This window comes from Astatotilapia calliptera, chromosome 13 (genome assembly GCF_900246225.1).
Source record: "Astatotilapia calliptera chromosome 13, fAstCal1.2, whole genome shotgun sequence".
Taxonomy (NCBI): Eukaryota; Metazoa; Chordata; class Actinopteri; order Cichliformes; family Cichlidae; genus Astatotilapia; species Astatotilapia calliptera.
Genome location: NC_039314.1, coordinates 26,467,622 through 26,491,033, shown reverse-complemented (window position 1 = coordinate 26,491,033; position 23,412 = coordinate 26,467,622). Strand labels below are relative to the sequence as shown.

Sequence of the window (23,412 nt, the reverse complement as noted above, 5' to 3'; positions counted from 1 at the left end):
CAGAATTTACAAGTTAATAAAAGTGCATGTCAGTGATTGTTACTTTCCAGCAACAGGTGTGGATTTATTTCATTTTTTCTATACAGTGCTGTGAATTGAGTGGGAATGCCTGTGAACAGAGTGCTTGTTTTACTTTGTTGCTTTTTACTGAACATGATCTTATTGACACAAGCTGTTTTTACACATGAGCCATGGAAAATGCTGGGAGAATCAGTTCTGAATTATCTGAAGGTTTCTCTTTCTCACATGTATCACGCCGCAGGGGATGGTTTGTGTCAGACGTGTTCTCACTACTGGAAGCGCGCTGGTTTGGTTTAGCAGAGGGAGCTGCCTGAGTAAAGGAGGACAATGATGAGCACTCACCTGCTGTGAATTCACTGGACAGCTTTAAAAAAAAAAAAAAACGGTGTTGTTCCCTCGTTGGAACAATCAGCATGACACAGCCTTGGTAAAAGGGAACTGGCTGTTTTTTATTTATTTTTTAAATGATTAAAAATGAGTTTCTTTTCTTTATAAGTACTCAGACTGTTGGAACGGTTGTTGTTTTTGGCTATCATAACCATTAGTTAAATGAGAAAACTCATCAACCATAATTAGACATAAAACGATCAACTATCTTATCTGCAGGTTTTTAGTGTTGGGGAATTTTTCACAAACACTCTGAGTGTTTAAACAAATTAGATTGCACTTCTTTCTGTAATTAAACTGTAAGTTTCTTCAGCTAGAGATGCAGTCTGTGAGTGAGTGCACCAACGAGCTGTAAATATCAAGCATTAAATAAAGAAAGAATGTTTCTGTTTTCAATGGCAAAAAGAGCTCAAAAGTGAGTGTGTGCAATAAACAAACTGGTAAACCTGAGACCCTGCTAACTGCTGAGGGCCCTGGTCAGCCGTACGTACAGTCCAGCGTCCCATTTGGCCATCAGACCCTTGCGCAGTGAGGGGGAAACAGCAGGGGAGGCGAGAAGTCGGTCTGGGAAACCTCTCTATATCTTTCCATTGTTATTTTTATCTCATTCATTCTCACCCGCCTACGCTACCTCCTCCTGTCTTTAACCTCTTTCTTTTTTGCTTTTCACTCGTATCACATTGTCTCACATTTATTCTGGACACCCGACAGCGCTGTTTACCCCGCTCACTTTGTTGTTGTTGCCACGGCCTCCCCACCACACTTCTGTTCTTTGCCTCTTCTGCTTTGCCACATTCTCCTCTTTTTCAGAACTGTCTCCTTGCCCTTTCCTTTTTCCCGTCCGCCAGCTCCCCTTCTTCCTTTTCCTCTGCTACCAAATTGGCTGAGATCCACGATCCCCTGTATGTCACCTGGCTGAGCTCCATCTCCCTGTAGACTTCCCGTTTCACCTCAAGAGTGACTGTGAAATGTTTGCTCTTCAAAGTCAGAAGCTGGACATAGAAAGTTGTGTGCAGAAGGGATTTTGCTTTATTTACCAATTTCTGAAACTCATCGTAACTAACTGTAGCCACATTTTCCTTAACTTTAAAGATGCCCTGTGGAGTTTTATTGTAAACATATTTGCATTTCCCACAAAAAACACAAGTAAAAAGTCCATGTAGCAAGAAGTCAGGGTGGAAGGAAATGTCAGCAAAACAGGGAATTTTAAAAAGGGACCGCTGTTGTTCTATTTCACACCGAAACATCTGCTTGACCGCAATCATTCCATATCCGCAGCCTTGTTTCTGTTATTGTAACCAATGATAAAGTTCCCTTAACTTCAACAGAAGAGTCATTTTAACTGCACTGCATAAAGACTGGATTCATGCTCCTTAAACACAGTGCAGCTGCATAAACTTTTACATTTATATGTATTCAAGTGTTCATGTTGAAGACTTGTACGTATGCATCTACAATTTCACCTCAAACTTGCTCTTAGAGGAAAACCTCACCCTGTAAAGTGACCCGAGTTTCATGTTGGGGGGGTCATCAGTGCTGATGAGAGCTATATCTCCAGTTAAGACTCTTATCCCACATTTCCACATTAACCAGTTTATCCACCAATCATCTTCCAGGATCAGGACATCAATATAGAGTTCTACTGCCATGTCCACAGGTGTCTAAGATTTGGTGTATCATTGTATGTGAGCAGGTGCAGTGGAAAAACGGTCTTCAGTCACCACCCACATCCATTGTGCAGATTTGCATGTCAGAACAGAACGTATGTGCACAAAGAGATGGCCTCATAGGGAGATCGGCCTAATAGAAATCAGATTAGATTATTTCTTTTTATGGGGATTTTTTGATCACACCTCATGCACTCATTAAAAGCAAACACAGAAAAAGCCTCCACATGCTCCCTCGTGCTTCACTGTTCTGGAGCTTTAGAGCGCATTCACAAATTTAGAAGTCCAGACACCGTCCTCTTAGTCTGGAATACAATGCACTTTAGCAAAAGTCACTTTGTAGTGCTCTGTAAGATTGTATATATTTTTTTTAATTTCACAGTGGAGTTTATGCTGTTTTTTAAAAAAAATAAATAAATAAAAAATTCAGGAAACTTGTATATCTCTCCAGAACAACAGTTGTCATTATTTCACTTTTGTCATTTGAAAAGTTTTTGTGTTGAAAGAGATTACTGTTCCCTTTTGTTTCCCCCTCCTGTGTGTTAAAAGCTTTTTCCTTGAATGTCCTTTTCAGCTCTCTCGACACTTTTACTGTTCAAGGTGAATTTGCAAAACGGGACCGGAGGTCAAGAGCCGATAACCAGGACGGAACAGTAAATCAGGGCTTGTTTTTGACCTTCACCTGGTGCATTTTTTTTCTGCCAGAAAAACATTTTGCAAACACTTAAAAATGCCCCAAAATGAGTTTCGCAGCTTTTGAAGTCGAGTAACCTTGACTTGACAACTATGTCAGAAACTTGAGTGAAAGCAATAATAAAGTGAAAACCAGTAACACACTCACATTCCTCCTGTAATCCTGTTGCTGTAATCCCGCTGTAGTCAGTCCTCTGTTCATTGGGTTTGCGTTTAAAAACATGCAAAGTAAAGACAGTCTGTTTTCTCCTTACGTTCTCTTTTTAATCATCTCTTTATCGTTCTTCAGAAACTTTGAGTAATGAAACAGTTTTATCATTGCTAGGAACTGGATTTTCTTCAGTTTTTCCATGCGAGACCCTTAAACCACAAATACTACAGATTTACCCACCAAAGCTTCTCTCAGGTGCCATCTGTATCTGCCCCACCACATTAACTGAGTCAGCAGTCAGCTCATCCCTTTTCATCTGTAGTTATAATAAGAAAATGGACCGCGTCCCAAACTTTTTAGTGCTCTACTGATTTAAGTGTTTAGGTTATTGATTGCTGTTGTTGTAAATGTGTTGGTTCTACAGAGCCATGAACAAGACTCCTGTAGCAGTTAATCACTTCAGGTCGGCTGTTATCTCATCAGGGGGCAATAATTCAGATCACATGGGGAAAAACTTTGTTCATCATGACTAAGGGTGCTGTTTTTTTCCCCCCAACAGTACTGATTTTTTTTAAATATTTATTTATATAATAACACTTAAATTCCAATAAAGTACAGGAAACTTTAACAGTGCACTTACTCTCATGTACAACAGCAGTTTCTTACTGTAAAATAGTACAATTCACTGTGTAAAATGACATTGTTGACATAGTTATTGTGATTATATAGAACACTAATTAAAACATAAATTAGGTCTTGGAGAATCTGGATACAGTAACAATGATAATAAAAAAGACAGCAACAAAATAACCCATTCATTTTAAAATTTAAAACTTTTTTTTTTTAAACTTTCTCTGATGAGCTGAAATAAATGATTTTGAACTCACCATGTAAATCTTTTTACTTTTAGTTTGCCTTCTCTATCTAAATGTTTAGATTTGTGCCATTCAGCTCATTTGGTATTCTCAGCGGGGTTTCTAGTCTGGTCAGCTGACCTCCCTCACACCACCTGTGGCCTCCCTCTCTTTCGCCTTTTCCCTTTCTCCATCCCCTCTGTGCTTCTTTCAATCAGCCAGTCTATCCCAACCATCAGCGTGCTGTGGGCGGGTTTGTTTGTGCCAGAGTGACTGTGTGTGTGTGTGTGCGTGTGTGTGCGTGTGTGTGCGTGTGTGTGCGTGTGTGTGCGTGCGCGCGCGCGCGCTGCTCTCTTTCATGGACTATCGGAATCATCAGCAATCTCCTGCATCGTTCTTCCCTTGATTGAGGCGAAGTCGGGGCCCCTGTCTGGGATAGCTGTTTGTTCGCCTGTGTGTCTGTGTGTGTGCGCATGCACACACAGACAAATGGTTGTTTGGCTGTGTTTCCAGAACTTGATGTTCCTTAGGATCACAGATTAGCCAGTACTGTATTGTTGCTCTGTGTTTGTTCGGCGAGGCGCCACAACTACAGGAAGACCCACTGTAAGCAAGGAAAGGTGTGTGTGTGTGTGTGTGTGTGTGTGTCTGCTAAGTTGTTTGTGTGTGCATTATGGGTGTGGGTAGGCCTTTTCTGACTCTAGACCACCTTTATAGTGGAAAGCAGCATGTTTTCCATAAGCACAATCTAAAAATATCCAAACAGACTTCAACATTCTTTAAAGTACACTTAAAAAAATAAGTGCCAATATGCCTGTGTGAGACTTTAGTGTGTATTCTCCCTTTTGCCCGGGGAAATAAATGACTAAGAAATAATGATGATAGTAGTAGTATTCTTGTTTTGTAACATTCCTCCAAAGACTACTTCATCAGTTATAGTTTTAGTAACACACTAAAAAAAATACTTGGTTACTTTTAAATCTATTAGTCTCCCTCTTCTGATTGATCAACATAATATATTTTTGTTTTTTTAAACAAAGATTAATTATTCATCGTTAAATAATGAATATTTAATTTTAAAATCAGAACTAATATGTGTGTGTGTGTGTGTGTGTGTGTGTGTATATGTATATATTAATTATATAAATATTTTTTTTCTTTTTTTTCTTTTAAATTCAGACCAAAGACAGACATGTAAACGGCGTACTTTTCAGCAAAGCTGCGCACAACAAGACTTCATCTAGTTCACACTTCATCTAGTTTTAGTGGAATTGATAGCAATCTTCATACAGCTGTACTGATCTTTAAAGAAGAGGTGAAGGAATGGTACAAAAGTTCAAGCCTCAGAGTCAACGAAATCTGTCGATCTGTACTCGGCGAGAGTGATGGAAATGACAACAAACTGATTAGAACAGTTTTAGTTACTGGGCAAAAGAGCAAATGGTCCATGAAGCACACTCACATGCGCACACAAACTCACGTGCACACTCTTGCTCGCACTAACACAGCCTGACACCTGCTCTGGTTACAGGATCTGTTTCCTATAAGCACCTTTTGGCTTGTTATCACAACAATCACAGCAGGAGTCAGGACCTGTTTTCTGGGCATTTGTGTTCGTGTGTTTTTGGGGCTGCTTGTTGAACAACCTGAAGATTCAATCCAGAACTTGAATAACAAACTCGTAGATTAGTGTCTCTTCAGTTAACAGCACCTGCATGTTGTAGTTTCTGGTGTCAACAGAAAGACACATCTCCCAGACAGCAGGAATATATTTATATGTATGTATATTTCAGTTTAAGTAAAGATTTGGGAGGTTAAATGGTACCAATATGCAGGGCTGGACTGGGACAAAAAATCGGCCCGGGCATTTTGACCAGAGACCGGCCCACCAAAAATGTGACGTCATTAGGGGTAAAACCGCAAAGGATTCTGGGAACTCGTGGCAAGAGGTACTAGCGCATGCAGGCTTTCAATTGAACTCAGTTACACAGCGATAAAAAGAAACACAAAAATAGCCGGTATTTGCCAAAAACTGATTGCTCGTATTTAAATTGCTATAAGTAACTTGTTGGGCTATAATATGTGAAACGTATGCCAAATGCATCCCTCATGGATGACATAAAGTCATCTCTCCATCTCCATCTCTCTCTCCTGCTCTTTTATTTCTCTCTCTGCTGCTCTTCTGTCTCCTCTGTCACAGACTTCTCCACTTTTGATGATAAATCAGCCTGGTGCAACATGTAAGGATTGGCACAATTTGTTAAGATTTTGAGGAGTTTGAGAAACTAACCTTAAGCATAAAATAAAATTTACTATCAGTAACTTCATAGCACCCGCCCAGCAGTATATAAACTCCGTCATGCTAGCTAGTACGCAGTACCAGTTATTCTAAGCGCCTGCAAAAAGTCAGCACAACTTAAACAAACTACAACTAAACTTGGTTTATATCTGACACAGACAGCAGGTCATAACTTCTTACCTGAAGTTCAGTTCCTCTGCCACTATGACCGGCGGCCGCCTCGGGTCTCTCCTCCTCTTGCCTCCCCTTTCCCTTATCCACCTTTTTTATTTTTGTTGTTGTGTCTTTACATAAGTCATGAATCATAAACCTGCAATGAGCTCGTGTCTTTTAAACTCGGCTTACTCAGATTAAAGGCTTTTGTGGAATTCTTTTCGCCTGCTGTTGATGCGTTTAATTCCAGCTGTATCTGTTTGCATCTTTTAAGTGATGGAAACCTCGGCCTTGTTGTAATAACACACCATTACATTATGTCCAAAGAATGGGCATTGATGTTCTGTGTAAGTAAAAATTAAGAAATGTGTAACGAGATGAAAGTTTTCCATTCTTAAATGGAAGATTTGCCTTAAATTTTTTTTTTAATTAAAAAAAGGAGTTTTTTTTTTTTTTTAAAGCTTAATTCCACTTGGAGCTTCACATTTGCTGAAATGATCCTTTAAATCAAATCTCTGTCGCAGGAAACCTTAAAACCTCCTTCCAAAGATACAAAAATAAATCTTTAAGCACCTAAAAATAAGAATTGGACAGATTCAATTAAATGTTAACGTGTGTGTGTGTGTGTGTGTGTGTGTGTGTGTGTGTGTGTGTGTGTGTGTGTGTGTGTGAGAGATTGTTATGCTTATTACTGTACATGAATCTACATAAGATTGTCATACGTTAGTGCATGAGATATGATGCAGTGTCAGATCACCCTGAACACCACGCTCTCTATCTGTTCATGTTTGAATGCAGATCTGAACAGATGAAGCTTTGTGCTGTGCAGACAGAGAGGGCTGCAGGGGAAAACTGTATTAACGGCCTCATTACTGCCAGCAGAGAGGGGAACAGACACAATATGTCCGAGAGCAGCAGCGGCAGCAGCTCTGCCCTCTTTGTTTTTGTTCCGATTAGGCCTGAAAATAATCTCGCGACTGGGCAACATGTGAGTGTGCGTGCACATGTTCCTCCTTACGCTCCAGGCTGCAGGCGTCCAATGGCAAGTTTATCGCAGCGAGAGTACCAAAAGTGATTGAAAAAAGCTTGCGGGTAAGGGGGAGAAAAATAATGAATGAGGACCGAGGGTGTGGACTGTTGTACCACATTCAGATTTCAGGTTTGCTTTCCAAGTAGCAACGCTTCAGGTTGAAAAACATCTGGCTCTGCTGCATTGTTCGATTCCGAAGCTGCCTGTCGGGTGAGCTCATAATTCTGATTGATGCTTGTAAAACGATTTGAGAGCCAAGTGAAAGTTATAAACATGACTTACACATAATTAGAGCAGCAAATTTGGTCATTTGAAGTCTATTCAATAAAAGCAAGTGTGGATCTGTTGGATGACAAATTACTGCCAGAGCCAAATGATTTATAGATTTATTTATTTTTTTAAAAACCATTAAAAGTCATTTTAAAAATACACAAGTTAATTTCACAAATCAAAATAGACGTGATTTGTATTCTACTATTCTTATTTCACTGTGATTAATTTTATTTTCTTCACTGTTTTGATTAGTGTTACGCTGCTGTCAGTTAAAGTAATGACTTCTTCTGCTGTTTTGTGTGTCGAGGGGAGGAGGGTAAATTGAAGAAGCTGCTTTCTTATCTGTGTATGAACAATGTGCAAACAGAGTAGGATAAGCGGCCTGCATGTGAAAACGCTCCCCTGCTCTGCAACGAGTTTGACGTCATTATTTTGCAATGTGAGTGAAACAGAAAATATGCTGAGACGGATTTAAAAGAATTGGCTCAACTGGTATTCGGAATGACAATGTGACAAAGATAATTGGCGCCGAAAGCTTCCCAGCAAGTGTTGCATCTGAACACAACACAGAGTACTGGTGAGTGTGCGAGGCTGACGAGTTGCATAAAATGACGTCTGCTTCAGTGGCGCCGACTTGACCACAACTTCCAGTTAAGTCACAACTACTGCAAGCAAACAAAGGAAAGTTGATGGCCTTGCAGGTATGAAAATACTTCAGTATGAAGGTTGGCTTTTCCAGGGACTGAGTATCTCACCACAATTAGTATTGTCACATTCAGGGCTCTACATTCAGTGTGAGTCAGGCTGATGTTGCTCTCTGCCTCTCGTGTTCGTGTACCTTTTGCATGTACCTGAGCATGTGACTGGCTGTGGTTTAGAGTGACAGTCTCACTTCTCTCGCAGAGGTTTCAGAATGCCAGATATGTGTTTTCTACTTGTTTTAATACCCAGATCTCACACCACGTCGCCCTCTTAGAGAGGAGAAACAGACGAAACCAAATCATCTGTTCCATCACAAACGCAACACAAACAGAAATCCTTTTGGAGCTACTCATACCACGTTTGCGTGAGTTCTTGATGATTAAAATAGCTGGTGACCCGCATCTCCCCCCTCTCAGCTTTGGTTGCAACTCTCGTAGGCCTTTTTAAAAGCAGCTTTTGGATGTGCCAATGAATCGGAGCAGAACAAAGAATGTTATCTCCGCGTTTTACATCATTTTATGGCAAGAATAGAAGTTGGAGCTGAAACTTGTGGGATGTTTTCATTTCAGAAGCTTTAACAAACAGATTCATGTTTTGGCCTGAGGTGAGTGAGTGTGCTGTTTTGGGTTTTTCTTTTAGGTGTGTTTCAGCTTTCAAAATAGTATTTATGACTGCAGCACTGACGGATCATCATTGTCAGCTTGCTGGAGGTCACCTTGCTGTACATGTATGTGTACCTATATATTGTGGTTGCGAGTTTAGTGTGTCATTCTGAAGTGGCAGAAACTTGTGGTATGTTGGTTTGTGGTATGTTTAACCTTTGGCTTGTTTGCTTTAGTGTGCGTAGCCCAAGGTTAAAAGATGAGGCCCTGCCAGTAGGAGCTGAGAGGGTGGCGCAAACGGTATAATGTCCTTTAGTAGCCCTTTTAATGTGTTTTTCATGTTTGATCCAACTTTTCGGGATGAGCTGAGAGTCTGAGGAGGGCAGCGACTGGCTGATCGTACAGAATTTTCCACATGGCTTGATTGCATGAACTCGGTACCCTCTGCAGCCAGACTGTCTTCTCAAATATGCGTCTGTATCGAGCAGCAACTACCAACTATCTTTTTTCCTTTTTTATGCAGCATCTCAAACTGTATCAAAACAAGACAAAACATACAAAATGCAGCAATGCAAAGGCAAGTCTGAGCAGATACTGTAGGCCGAAGACTTTCTTTTTAAATAAATGTATCAGATCAGGAGTCCTGCATGAGTAGGGTGCAAAGTCTAAGAGCTGGGGTTAACCCTAAAAAGAGATGGAGCAAACAGGAAAGACTCCATTTACCTCCATTTACCAATCTGGGTCAATATCTAAGCCACTTCAAGTTTGCGCAGTAACTTTCAATGTCCAGAAATCAGGCTTCAGAAGAGGAAACTTCCTGTCTCACTCAAGTGAGGCAATTCCACACAAGAACTTGAGATAGTATTGAGTAAATTTGGTTGGCAAATTGTCCAATATGGCCCTCTCTCTTAAGACGAGACATTCCACTTGATGTATTTTTACTACTGGAACAACAATTCACTCAGGACTCAGACGCCACATTGTAAAACACTTTGTAAGCATTTATAGAGTTCAGTAGGAGTGCTTTATGGTCTGAAATGGATGTGATGCATTTGTGTCAATACTGTCATAAATGCATTGTGCTTTAACCCGAGCCATGATTGCAAACTTAGTCACGTAGTTTTACTGCCTAAATATATTCAAAGAATGACATAAGGGAAGGTAAAAAAAAAAACCATATACATATATAATAAACGTAAGTGGAAAATAATTGAATATGAGGTATCTGACAAGACTCTTTTCTTCTAGAAACGGCATTACTTGATTACCAGCATTGGTTTTGTTTGATTTGAGTCACTGAAGCACAAGATGAAATAAATCTGTCAGACCAGATTTATCTTTTACTGCAGGTCAAAGTGAACACATTTTCTGCAGTAAATCGTTGTGGGAACGATTTGAGGAATGAAGGAAAGAGAAGGTAGGAAGAAGAAAAATACTGGAAATTTTTTAAAGTTTTACTTGAGTAGATGCACCTGACCTCTAACCTCTGGTATGCACATGCACGCGCAGGTGGGTGCGTGTGTTTGCGTGCACGTTTGTGAATATGAGCGAGGGGTCAGTGAGTACATCGGAAGGCTGCAATGCCCTGGTGAAGCGCTGTGACTCCCATTGTTTTCTGTACTGAAATAGTCTGCTGGGATCTTCAGCAACAATGGCCCTGGACAATCAAAGAGTGGCGCACACACACACACACACACACACACACACACACACACAAAGACAAAAGAACACACATCAAGGAGCTAGTTGAAGTTTGCTCTCTCAGTTGGCTTGATTGAGTGGAAGCTGTCTGCTGTCTGCTGGCTCATCAGTAATGAGACTTTGAGTGACTGACAGTCGGGGTTAATGAGTTTAAACCTCAGAGACGAGCAGGGAGACGCACTGATGGGACATAACACTCGATGAGATAAGATAATGGTGCTTCTGTGCTCTGCCTTTCCTGTTAATTGTATGCTATCTTGTCCTTAATGTGTGTTTGCATGTTGTATTTTCTAGTTTGTGCGTTTTGTGGACTCCAGATTTTGGCTGCAGGGAAAAGTTTAATTTTGTAATGCGAACCACTGAAAACGCTCTTGCTTTATGTTTAAGTAAAAGAGATGATTTGGTCCTGTTTTTGTTTAAAAAAAAAAAAATGTTTTTAAAAATCTTGTCTGTTAAAAGGAGGGGATTTGTCTCTGGAGCATAAACAGATATAAGGAATTAACATTATGGTCATTTAACAGAAGTGCAAATCAAATCAGAAATACTATAAATTTATGTTATAAACTTTCTAGAATTTGTTTTAGTTAAGTTACAAAAAATAAAATAATTTATGATTATTTACTTTTGGCAGTTTTTGCTCTCCATAGAACGATGTTGTGACAAAATAATTCTGATAATAGAAAATAAAATGCCAATTTACCCTTTTTATTTCTACTTTGATTTTGGATATATATTTTCAGAACATTTATTTACATAAATTGATAAATGTACATCATAGCGATCTTATGTTAATGCACAAGCATTTATGTCTTGTAGTCTCCAGTGGGAAGGTCATGAACACATTCAGCACCTGTTGAGTATTATCATAACTTAGTTTTTCTGAAGTATCCCTTCATTGCAGCACAACAAAAGCCACTTTTGGCAGTACACTTAATCACAAAGGGTCATGACGGTGAGCAACTCCACATCTTTGATTTGGCAGATTTTTTTTTTTTTTTTTTTTAATAATTTTTTTTACCCTGGATGCCCTTCCTGAGGTAAAGGGATATGTGTCATCGAGCCAGGGCTCATGGAAATGTGAAAACCACTCAATACACATGCAAAGGTAGCAAGTGTTTTTCACCAAGAGTCATCTAAAGTATCTCAAATAAAGTGTAAGCTGAATATTGGAAACCAGTAATATATTGAAATCTACAAGAGTCAGTAAAAACACTTTAAGCCCCACAGTGTCCTAAAACAGCAGTGATCCCACCCCCATCAGAGTTCCTTCACCGAGACTGTAAATCTGATCCAAGTGGTGATAAAATGTCCTCTTATATGTACTTTCCGCTGTATGGAATAATGTAAACGCGTCCAGAACACACACGACTGCCATTTTTCCTGGCATTTAGCTGCTGTGTTGTGTAAAGCATCGGTATGCACAACAGTTGAATGGTTCAATGTACACTTTCTATATGGGCATGCAGGACGTTTTCTGTTGTTTGACCTTGTCATAGCAAGAAAACACTTCTATAGTCGTCTCACTTGGTTCAGTATTTCATCAGGTGTTTAATTTGGCACTTTATTCTCTTATCTCAGTGGGCTGTAAGTCTCCGCTTCAGAAGAAATCTTTTACGGTGTGAAGGCATCTGGCTTCTTTACCTTTTAACCTTGGTGCCAAAATATTTGTTTCTTCTGCACTGTTACATTTTCTTTCTGGCCCTGCATGTTGCAGTTCTGCCACAGATGTGATCAAGTCTGATAAACCACATCGTGTCACCACTGACAGAGGGCATGTGAAGTTCAGCAGAGCTTCACCTCGCCTGTTGTGGTTTGTAAAGTTATCTTTTCCATAGAGGCTGCTCACAGATCTGAGGGTAAAAAAGCTTTTTGTTCACAGCACTTTTTTTTTTTTTTTTTTTTTAACTTAACCTGTTTTTGGCTCTTGTTAAAGAACAAAATGCTCAATTTAAATCTGTATGAGAAAGGTCCCACTTAATTGTATCGGAACTTTTATTTTAGTTTTTTCTTTTCTGCATTTTAGGATGGAGATTGTAAAAATGTTTCTGTCTTGTTACTCAAGAAATTTTAAAGTGAATTTTGTTACTTAAAAAAATGAATTAAATGCTGTTTTACCTGAGAATTGATATCCCAGAGCCAAGCTAATACACTTTTATGAACTTAAGGTGCAGATACCTGCTTTTTAATGCCCAAATAAAGTACTACACCACCAGAACTGGAGCCAAGACTTTATAGATGGGTATTTATACAATAAACTACAATAAACTAGCAAAAGAGAGTATAACTTTTAAGCCTTAAAAATGTTTTAACGAATAAATTAGAAAAACAAAAAAGTCCTCCAAGTAATTCTGAACAGCTATACAGATGAAAACTGATTTTTGTAACAGACTCTAAATAATATGAAAGTCTATGACAATTGTCTCTTTTGGAGTAATCCCCAGGTGGTTGAGTGAGAAACTGCAGTAACTGCAAAAAAAACACATATTGGTCACTGTCTTATTTATAGTCACACCTGTTGCATAATCATGCTGTTCCTGTCCAGGTATTTCAGCAGAGGTGATTCAGTGGATTTAAATGGAGCATGATGAGTCTGCTATTATGATGTTACCACAGTTTTCTTATTCCATCCGGCAGCATTCTTCTGTCAGTTTCTTCCCCTGCTGCTGTTGCTTTGCAGCTTTTTCATATAAATCTGAACCCTGTTGCGCAACCTTACCAGTCCCATGTTGTGCAGACGGTATCCAGTGACTAAGAGTTGAATTTGAGCATACGAGGGAGCCCAGATAAAGCCAAATTCCACGTGTGATGTCCTAATATGGATTGTTGTGCTGATGTCTTGGATCAGCGATTAAACTAGGACTGTTTGCCTATTTGAGCTTTCACGTCCAAATCTGATGCATTTCTTTTTCAGAGCCTGGAGCCAAAAAAAAGAAACCATATCCATGGAAAATTACCCAGAGTTCTGCTTGCTGACATAATTTGGCCCGCTCTTGTGTAGGCTTTGTTGGCGGCATTTTTGCTATAGCTTGACCGCCATGAAAAGATTTTCAGATTGCAATTTGATTGTTGAAGTAAACGCTTTTATCTTGGAACCTCGGTGCTGTGAGCAAAAGCTCTCTCCCTCAAACAACAAATGCATTAACCAGAGGAAATTAAAATAATCACCTGCCTACACGTCTTTAACCAGGTTTCCAATTTAAATTTTATTTTTAAAGACCAATTTACATCTATTAAAACCCATTTTCCTCGCATGGAACACAGACTCCAAACACGCTGTATAATCCTCCTGTTGGCAAAGTTCAAATTGAATTTTGCTCAATAGGTTTCACTAAATCCAAATACGAATGAGAAAGTTGAACAAAAATATGCATGAAAGTGGACACAGGAGGTGAATGAGTTACCAGTGGGATGGTTATTTTTAAGATATTGTAATTGTTCTTTTAACATCAAGAGGAAAAGGTTGAGAAAAGCCAGTCTTTAGTTGGTTAGGGACTGAATTTTAGTGAGTATTCAAATCAGAAGCCAGGATGAACATCTTTTATAACAAGTTTAATGCATTTTTTTCCCACATTTCACTTTTCTCATAAAAGGATCTTTTGATCATTTTTGAAGTGTGCTGTTTCAGCGAGTACATATGTGTGTTTTTCATAGATATACAGTGTTTGTGTTAGTGACCTGGTGACTGATCTCTTCATGCAGGAAGTGAAGGAAATGGTGTCGCGTCATAAGAAGTTATTGTTTTCTTATCTCTAAATACATCTTTTTTGTGTTCCTTCTGTAGTTCTGCCTTGCAGTGTCTTTACTCGTTATACAAGTTATTTCTTTCCATTACACGGAAACTGTTTCTGCAACTTAAACCAGCCTGACTGCCAACTGCTGAACTGAACTGGCTTTCTGCATCTCAAACAGGGACGTCCCCTTCTGTACTGACAGACACTGATAGGCTTTGAAGCGATACCAAAAGCAGGAGCTGCTGAGGTGTATGTTTCTGTGTATGATGATCAATAACTGGTGTCAAGCTCACACAAAGTGAAATTCAGGTTCAATCGTAGTCCTTTAAGAAGCAAGTCAAGCAATTTTTGAATACTGAATATGTTTGCGTAACTTTATCAAAAAAGTGAATTCATGTGTGTTGGGTTGCAAAAACAAAGGCAGCGCAATAACATTTCTGCAGCTCTATTTGTTGTATCATTGATGTGAATTTCTGATATTGCTGATATTTCAACATGGCCCAGTTTGTTTCTGATGTGGAAATATGTAAGTCCTAGTTTTTCAGGGGGAAAAAAACAAAAGAGCAATTATTGTACCTCAGGGCTGCAGAAAAGCTTTATAAACCAACCACTTCTTTGTATTTATACTGAATGATGCATTGTATTCGAACTTGTGAGCGAACCCCCTTTGAAACGGGCACATTTGGTGCTTGTCGAATCACATGGGGATTTATGAGATTGGTTTCTTTATGCTGTGGTGTGCCCGCAGCAAGGTCGAGTAGGAAATTTTAAAGACCCCAGACAGTGAGTGCATTCATGGAAGATTAACTGCTGAATGATACAGAAGAACCTGAAATATAATTATTAACGAAGACCGACTGTCTCATTAAGCCAACCGACTTCCAGAGTAACCGTATGATTATGTGTCATTGTTCATGTTTAAATGACCATTTGTCTGTTTTGTGGCGCAGGAGCAGCTCAGAGAGACGTAAGGAGAAGTCTCGCGATGCAGCGCGCTGCAGGCGCAGCAAAGAGACGGAGGTGTTCTACGAGCTGGCCCACCAGCTGCCTTTATCCCACAGCGTCAGCGCTCACCTGGACAAGGCATCCATCATGAGGCTCGCTATCAGCTTCCTCCGTACACGCAAGCTGCTCACCATAAGTACGAACGCTACACCACAGGCAGATACACACAGACTCACACAAATATGCACATGGGTGACAAACTAAAGGGAGAAATTGAGACTCCTGACTTGGTTTCAGTTATGAACATAGTCATAGGCATATGCATGTCCATAGCATGTCTTTTATCCTCCTCTCACCCCAACCGGTCGCTGCAGATGGCCCCGCCCCTCCCTGAACCTGATTCTGCTGGAGGTTTCTTCCTGTTAAAAGCAAGTTTTTCCTTCCCACTGTCGCCAAAGTGCTTGTTCATTGTTGGAATTTTCTCTGTATGTATTATTGTAGGATCTACCTTACAATATAAAGCACCTTGAGGCAACTTTTGTTGCCACCAATGCTGTGATTGGTCTTTGCTGTCAAATATGTACGATTTTGGTCCTTCAGACAGGACTCCCTACCTCTAGGAGAACAGAATGAACTTGGGAGAATTGGCCATCCCTTCAGTAGAGTTCTTAGTGTGTCAATACCAAGGTGCTCTGAAGATGTGCTGTTCTTACAGCACATCAGCTCTTTACCAAGCCCATATGTATTTTTTTCCTTTAATTTTTCACACACCTCTAAATGCAAATCGGTGCAAGCTTCCGTGCAGTGAATCTTAATTCGTTACACAAAGGAGAAAAAATTCAAACGGCACACCACCTCCCTCCAGCAGCTTCTTTGACGTGTGATCACAGATTTGCGTCGGCACGTTCGTGTGTGTGTCTGTTGCTATGTCGAGTTGTCCAGTAAAGCAGGAAAGTATTTGCTGGCGTCTTTCTTTGCACTTCTCCTCCTTCCTCTCGTCTTAGTTAAAATTAGAAGCCGAGGAAGCTTAACAAAGAATCAGACCTATTGTTCTGGAATTCCTCCACTGCGTCCGTGTCTCGAAGTGAGATCAGAGAACCACAAAATTTAACAACCAACGTCAATTGTCAGCACTGCAGCTTGTTAAAAAATGTTTATTTTTCCTTAATAGAGCTAGAAAACTTGAGTTCACACAGGGGAGGAGGCGGTAAAGTGAGGTTTTAACCTTTGACACCTGTATGCTGGTAAACTTCCCCACGATATCTTTAAAGTCAAAGCTGTTTGTGTATAGATGAGCAATATTCATGTTGTCGCTGATTTAAATGACTGTCTTTGTTTTTGGTTTTGGTTTTATTGACTGTGTCATTATAACACACGGAGGAGAAAAAAAATGTTGGCATGTAATTTAAATAATTCCCATCATTCACACTTTGTGAGCTGACCTGATTTATAATTTCTTTAAAACCATTTTTATAGCAATTAATAAAAGCTGTCAGCTCTACGACACCATAGTAATAAAACACAGGAAAGCACTGTGATTAATGCCATACCTTAGACTTATCTGTAAATCTTTAGACTGCCATTAGTCTATTCTTATGTAACTTTTGATTTTTCTATTTATTGCTCTTTATTTATGATTGACTACTTTCATTGTTCGCAGAGGAAATAGCCATGCATTCAACCAGTGCTTCCTTAAACAACAATGATGACTACTTCCCATTTCTTCTTTGTAGACTATCATTAATCAGAGCATTTATGTGTCGTTTCTTTATTCATTTAGCATCTCAAGTAGGATTTTAGCGCACAAATTACACAAATGAAATCGATGCTTGATAAAGATGTGGAATATGGGCTGCGTTTCCACTAAAAAAAGAACAATTAATCAGGGTGTTTTACAAAGATTAAAAAAAAAAAAAGCAATCCAGCAGCACATTCGTTGCGCGTTTGCCTGAGGTTAAAGGGTTAGTTAACCACAAAAAGAGATAAAAATGCAAATGGTTTCAGTTTCAAATTCCAAGATTTTGAGATATCCACCTGTAAAACATCTGCCTCTATCCAAACACAATGGTAGCTACTGAAACTTTCTCAAAGCACTCAAAAGCAGGGTTCAAAAGTCATTTGGGTGATACAACCAATTTAGGGTAATTAACATTTTCTGAAATTCCAGTAGCGGTTGTCAGACGTGCTCGCATAGATAAAGAAGTGTTAAAGGGGGGGAGTATGTATGAGATGTATGTAAAGGAGAGGTTAACAAGTGCGAACGAGAGGAGGAGGAGGAGGCGTGCACGGGGAGGAGCTGTAAAGGTAATGAGGGTAGGAAAGCAGCGGGTGAGAGAGGAGGAGAGCACAAGGAGATCCGTGAGATGCAGCTGCAGATACAGCATTATCAGGCCGGTCTGATTGCTCCGTGATGGAAGGAGAGATTGCGGAGGAAACGAAGAGCTCTGCCCATCGTTCGGCTGGTGCTGGCATTACCCCTGCTAGCCATAACAGCCGACTGCCTTGGCGCCAAACATGCTGGAATGCACCCTCACAAACACACAAACATACTGTATATGCACCCAAGAGCCGCTGTAGGGAACACCTCCCTTAAGTAACTTACGCTCAGTTGGGACCTGATGAACTTTGATGTACTGATTAGGAGATACCTCAAAGGATTCAGCTGTATTTTTGTCTTGACTTTGACTTAACTTGGATCAAAATACTGTGAAACATATGCGTTCCTAATTGCAGAGGTCCCAGCTGTGTTTGAAGTAGAGTCCTACATTTTGGGAAATATACTGATTTACTGCCCTTTGATCAGGCGGCCAAATATTTTGTTTTCATCTGTACGCGATTTGTTCTCTGGCAAATTGCAAGTTCCCTCAATTGAGTTCATAATATATTACTTTTTTTTAAAAACGTAAATTATTATGCTCAGCATTCCAGCAACCCTAACGATTGGATAAGGAGTAGAATAAAAAGCAGATTGACCAAAATAAGGGGAAAAATATAGAAATTTCCAAACAACTATTATAACAGATGTTTTCAGTAGAGTGCTTTTATATTAAGTTACTGCTTTAGTAACATGTGCATAAATGACAGACAACTCTCCAACTGCATATGGATTTTCTTTTTTTTTTCTATTCTTGGTTGCGTTCATTACTGAATATTTCTCATCTTTTCAGAACACAATTTGTGTGTCATGCATTTGTTTTGTTTTTTTTAATGGTACTTATCGAAATTGTGCCTTACTTTTAGATTTATGTCTAAATATTTGGTACTGGTTCCCTTCAGGCATTTACTGACCTAACAAAACTATTCTGACAGTTTAGGCTCTATCAACAAGAAAGAAAGAAAATATTTGTTTTTGTTCAGTTTCACGTTTTCTTCTCCTCGTTTTAAAATCAAATCCTAACCCCAAAAATAGATGCTCATTTGAGCCTCAGTCCCTGAAGCCCACATCGGGTAGGTGACATTGTCAAGGTTTTCTCTTGTGGCGTCCTAATGTGTAGCACACCCTGAATACTATCTCTTTTGTTTGGCATGTGAAAGCATGCACCAGATATTCTGTCTTTACAAACGTGATGAACAGGAAAATGGTGGAAAAAGGATTCCCACTATGACAGTCACATAATGTTCTGAGTTCATATTATGAGAAACTCATTTTGCCTCACTGCTCTGTCCCTTCATTCTGTCCAGTATGACCGGACAAATGTCAGAAAATAGAGGGGAAATGATTCTCTTAGCAGCAGCTGTCCCTATCAAACGCTCTGTTCTGCTCCCCATTATTCTGAAACGAGGGCAGTTACGCAACCAAAGAACAGCACAGAGAAGAAAAGTGCAACTCAGTCCAAATGACTGGTAATCACAGCTTAGTATTTAGGCCAAAGGTGGCGCTGGTCTTTGGATAGAGCCTTGAGAGTCTCCCCAGCTCCCTGGGGCCCATGTGAAAGCTCCGGGTCCTCTAGGGGCTAATGCTATCTGGGCCCAGCTCCAAACTCGAGCCCCAGGCCTTGTTGGAAGCCTTGAGAGTTGCTCTCTCTTATCTCAGGGAAACACACTAGAGGAATTGCAAGCTTCCCACCCTCCACCCCCATCAACTACTGGGCTTTGTTCAGCGTGAAGCCAGCGTCTGCAAACACATACGCCTCTTGAGTTGGGGCCAGCTCGAGGCTAGAGGTGTTTTTTCTATCAATTAGCTGAAACAAGACACTGTTGACAGACTGGAGTCACTGTGTGTAAATGTTTGGATACTGCGCTGAGTGTATTTGAGCATAATTGCAAGTTATGTCCTAAAAGCGGGCACCGCTTGAGCAGTTTGCGAGCAGTTTGTCAGGGTCGAGCATCAGGGGTGGCCGGAGATGCAGGAAGAAGCTACAGTGGTTTGTTTTGTCCCCGAGCCAAAGCTTCAAGAGGGAAAACAAGCCTGATGCGTGCACACAAACACACACAGATTCACAATGATATCCATTTATAATCAGCACTGAATGAGAAACAATTTGTAAGCGTCTCCTGTTTGCTGCCTCTCCCTCCAGGCTGCAGCAGCAGCAGCAGCGACGGCGAGGACAACGGACAGATGGACAGCCTGTACCTGAAGTCTCTGGAGGGCTTCATCACCGTAGTAACATCAGATGGTGACATGATCTTCCTGTCCGAGAACATCAACAAATTCATGGGACTCACGCAGGTACACAGCCATTAAAGAACACTTAAATAAACAGACAAGTGCAGACACTTCTAAATGTGATCAGTTCCTGTTTATTTGCACGCAGTCATAGTTGATGCTATTTTTTGTTTTTGCGGGGGGGCGTCCACAGACACAGAATAAAGTGCTATATAAATACAGGTGAATTTGGCTTGTAGTTTAAAGTGCTTTGAGAGGTCATAAACATCACCAACATCTAACATCTTTGCACGTGACATGTGGATAGATTTTTTTTAATTTTCTTTAACTTCTCAAGAAGATTGGAAGAAAGACATTAACCCAGTCAGACAGGACGCAGATGTGGATGTTAACGGGTACTCAGGAGAGAGAGAGGGGTGTGTTTATGTGAAATGCCTGTTATGCCAGCAGTGTGTGTTCAGTCAAGACGGTGAGGTTCAACTATAAACACATTGTGCATTTTCTTTCCCCACCCTCTCTGGCACCAACTTAAACAGCAAATCGTAAAGGAGAAGTTTACTGTAAACGCTGAAACAAAAGCTCTGCTTTGCGACCCTACGCTGCCCTCAGCTTTCTGATTTCAGGCTTTCCTTGTGACCCATTTGCCTGAACTTTATGTCCCTTAAGTGGATTTTCTGGAAGAAAATCATTTGTGGTAGAAGATTTGTCCAAAAACTTAGTGGTCTTCCTTCACTCCTTACACCGTTGCAGTGGAACAGAAGGAGAACACATTTCACTTCTGGTTGGACACTTGTCTTTGATGTCCAAATTTTATTCTTTTAGTGTGTTCATTACATATTTTATATTATATGGGGCAAATATAAACTGCATAGAAAGTGCAGCTTGACTGGTTATCGGAGGATTACAATCACAAGCTGCTAAAGTTTTGTTTGTTTAGTGTTGAAGCATTCTGTGTTTCTGGAGGTGACACACTTTTGTGCATTTGTTCATTCATGGTGGCCGCCATTACTCACGCTCACTACCCCCTCTTCATCTATTTATCCCAAACAAAACTACTGGTGCTGGTGCCAGAAAAAGAAATATGCAGCATGTCTAACTGATGGAACAACTACTGTAAAATGTAGAGAAAACTGTAACAGAAAGGCAATTGTATATCTTTATTTAACATTCCTTATTTCAGGATTTTTATTTATTTGTTTGCTTTTTGTTTTTCAGGTGGAGCTTACTGGTCACAGCATCTTTGACTTCACCCACCCATGCGACCATGAGGAGATCAGAGAAAACCTCAGTCTGAAGACGACTGGTTAGTACACAGTCTCATACGCATTATCTTCTATCCACCTATGACAACTGTTACATTCACCTGATTATGGTTTACTGATTAAAAAAAAATATGCAGTCATTCTGACATGACAAGTGATCTTTTCATTCTCCTCCTTATCAGAAAATGCCCCCTGAAATAAAGTAGAGGAATGTCTGTGGAGTCTTATCTACTCAATAAAAGAATAAATTTGCTCAGCAATTCACAAGCTATGCTGCCCATTAGATAATAGGATATCCTGTGTACAAAGTTGATGTTTTGTCCCACCCACGTCACCATGAGGAGATCATAGAATGTATGTAACAGAAAACAACTCACTGGAGAGCATTAATACCACGCAAATTAAAAAAATAATTAAAAAAACAAATACACTTAAAAGATGCTCACAATACAAATAGTTAAGTCTTCGAAGAAGACAAGATTCCTAAGCTTTGATTCAGACTGGAAACATTTAAAGGTCACCTGTAATACTCATTACCAGCTTCATATTGTTAGTAAAGGAACAATTCGCCTTTCAGTTCACTCTGTCTGAAATCAGCTCCTCCTCATTTATGGTCACCCTCCGTATTGAGTCGGCTTTCATGACCATATTGGGAAATCTACTCACAATGACATCATACAGTAACAAGAGCAAAAGAAACTGTGTTAAACTGTGTATTATCTAAGCCCGAGAGTGTGCCTCATATTAATTGCCTGTACATACTCTGACTTCCTTATTTGAAATCGTGGCAGTGGTTCATTAGGTCCACTCACAGCATTTTGAGATTATGTAAGTGTGAAGTCATGCAGCCATGCTGGATAACTGGAGGCATAATCTAAGTAAACTTCCCCCAATCATGTGAGAGTTTGTATTTTAATTCTAGTTGTTTCTGATTTCAAATAAAAAAATTTTTTATGTAGTGCCAAATCACAACAACAGTCGCCTCAATTATAAAAGACAATAAACCAATCTTGTGTTAGTTTGCTGCTTTCTGGACATTTCTGTGGACAAGTAACACCGGTGTGACTTCTTTACTTCAGTATGTGTGGTCGCACTGGTGTTGCGTATCTGCAGCGTGACTCCAGTGAAATAAAATGTCATCAGCTGATGTTAACGCAAACAAACTCTGAGGCAGGATTTTGTGATTTTTATTTTATTTATTTATTTTTTGTTGAGAATTCGAACTCTTTCCCCTGCATGTATATATAGAATATAAGCACACACAGAGTGTTGATAACGCTTATCAGCACTGGCCGCAAAACTTGCAAGTAGAACAATACTTTATATTTTATAGGCCTGTTTCTATTTAAATCTTTCACTCAGTCACTCACATATTAACGTACGCAGTTGTTTTTGGCCTGAAGAGATGTTCGTCTGGTGTTTGTTTTGCTCAACCTTAGCTATACGGAGATAAAGACTTGTGAGTTTGGAGTTTGACACAAGAGACACTTAATTTCTTGGCTCTGAGGCATCGCTCCAAGGCTGAACTCTCACTTGTCATGTAACAGCTTGGCTTACTTTCCAGCTCCTGTCATGTGGGCCGAGAGATGTAATGACTGTGTTAACCTTGACTTTTTTTTTTAAAATGACATTAAGTCATAATAAGCATGTTTTCTTCTTCTTAATAGTGTGATTTTTTTTTATTTTTTTTTTTTTAATTGATTTTTTTTTAAATTTTCCTTTTATGCCCTTTATTCCCGGATACACATAATTAACAAAATCCCTTGTGCTGCCCAAAAACGTCTCACTGGTCCGGGCGTTGACTCGATTTGATGTCAGTGGCTAATTCCATCAGATAAATGCTCACTTTTTAGGATCTAAGGAATTTAAATTAACTTAAATGATTATTCAGGAGTTATTGAAATCCCTGCCCATTTTCTTCCTAAAAACCTTTGAACTTCCGAAAACTGAATGCACAGTTGCTGATATGCTTTTGCAGATACTTATGCAGACAGCTGTGAATAGACAGCTGTCCATATGGAAGATTCAAGCATGGTTGCTGTGTTGTAGTGTAGTGTGGGTGATGTCAACACTGACTTAAACACACCGTGCATACTTGCAGACATGTGCACTTTACCTTTGGTCTAATATAGCCTGGACAGGTTCTTCACTTCATGTACCTGTGGCTCAATATTGAGGCCAATGTAGATTAGTTAGAAGTGTTTGGCTGGCTTTGGTGCTAGGGGAAAGTTCAGGGGCCTGTAAATCCTATCATTCCTACAGGACGATAATATTCCACAGTACTGTCAGCTTGTTGTCAGCAGCTGTCTTATCTAGGAGTGACCAAAGTATTTAA

At 39.8% G+C, this 23,412-nt stretch overlaps 1 protein-coding gene across 1 annotated transcript in view; it reads left to right on the top strand.

Moving 5' to 3' along the window:
- Window positions 1-23,412, top strand: part of epas1b (endothelial PAS domain protein 1b) — a 49,107-nt gene that overhangs the window by 7,210 nt on the left and 18,485 nt on the right. The window contains exons 2-4 of the mRNA XM_026190710.1: window positions 15,215-15,405; window positions 19,727-19,878; window positions 21,031-21,118. Coding sequence (XP_026046495.1) covers window positions 15,215-15,405; window positions 19,727-19,878; window positions 21,031-21,118 — 431 coding nt within the window. The remainder of the gene's footprint in view (window positions 1-15,214; window positions 15,406-19,726; window positions 19,879-21,030; window positions 21,119-23,412) is intronic.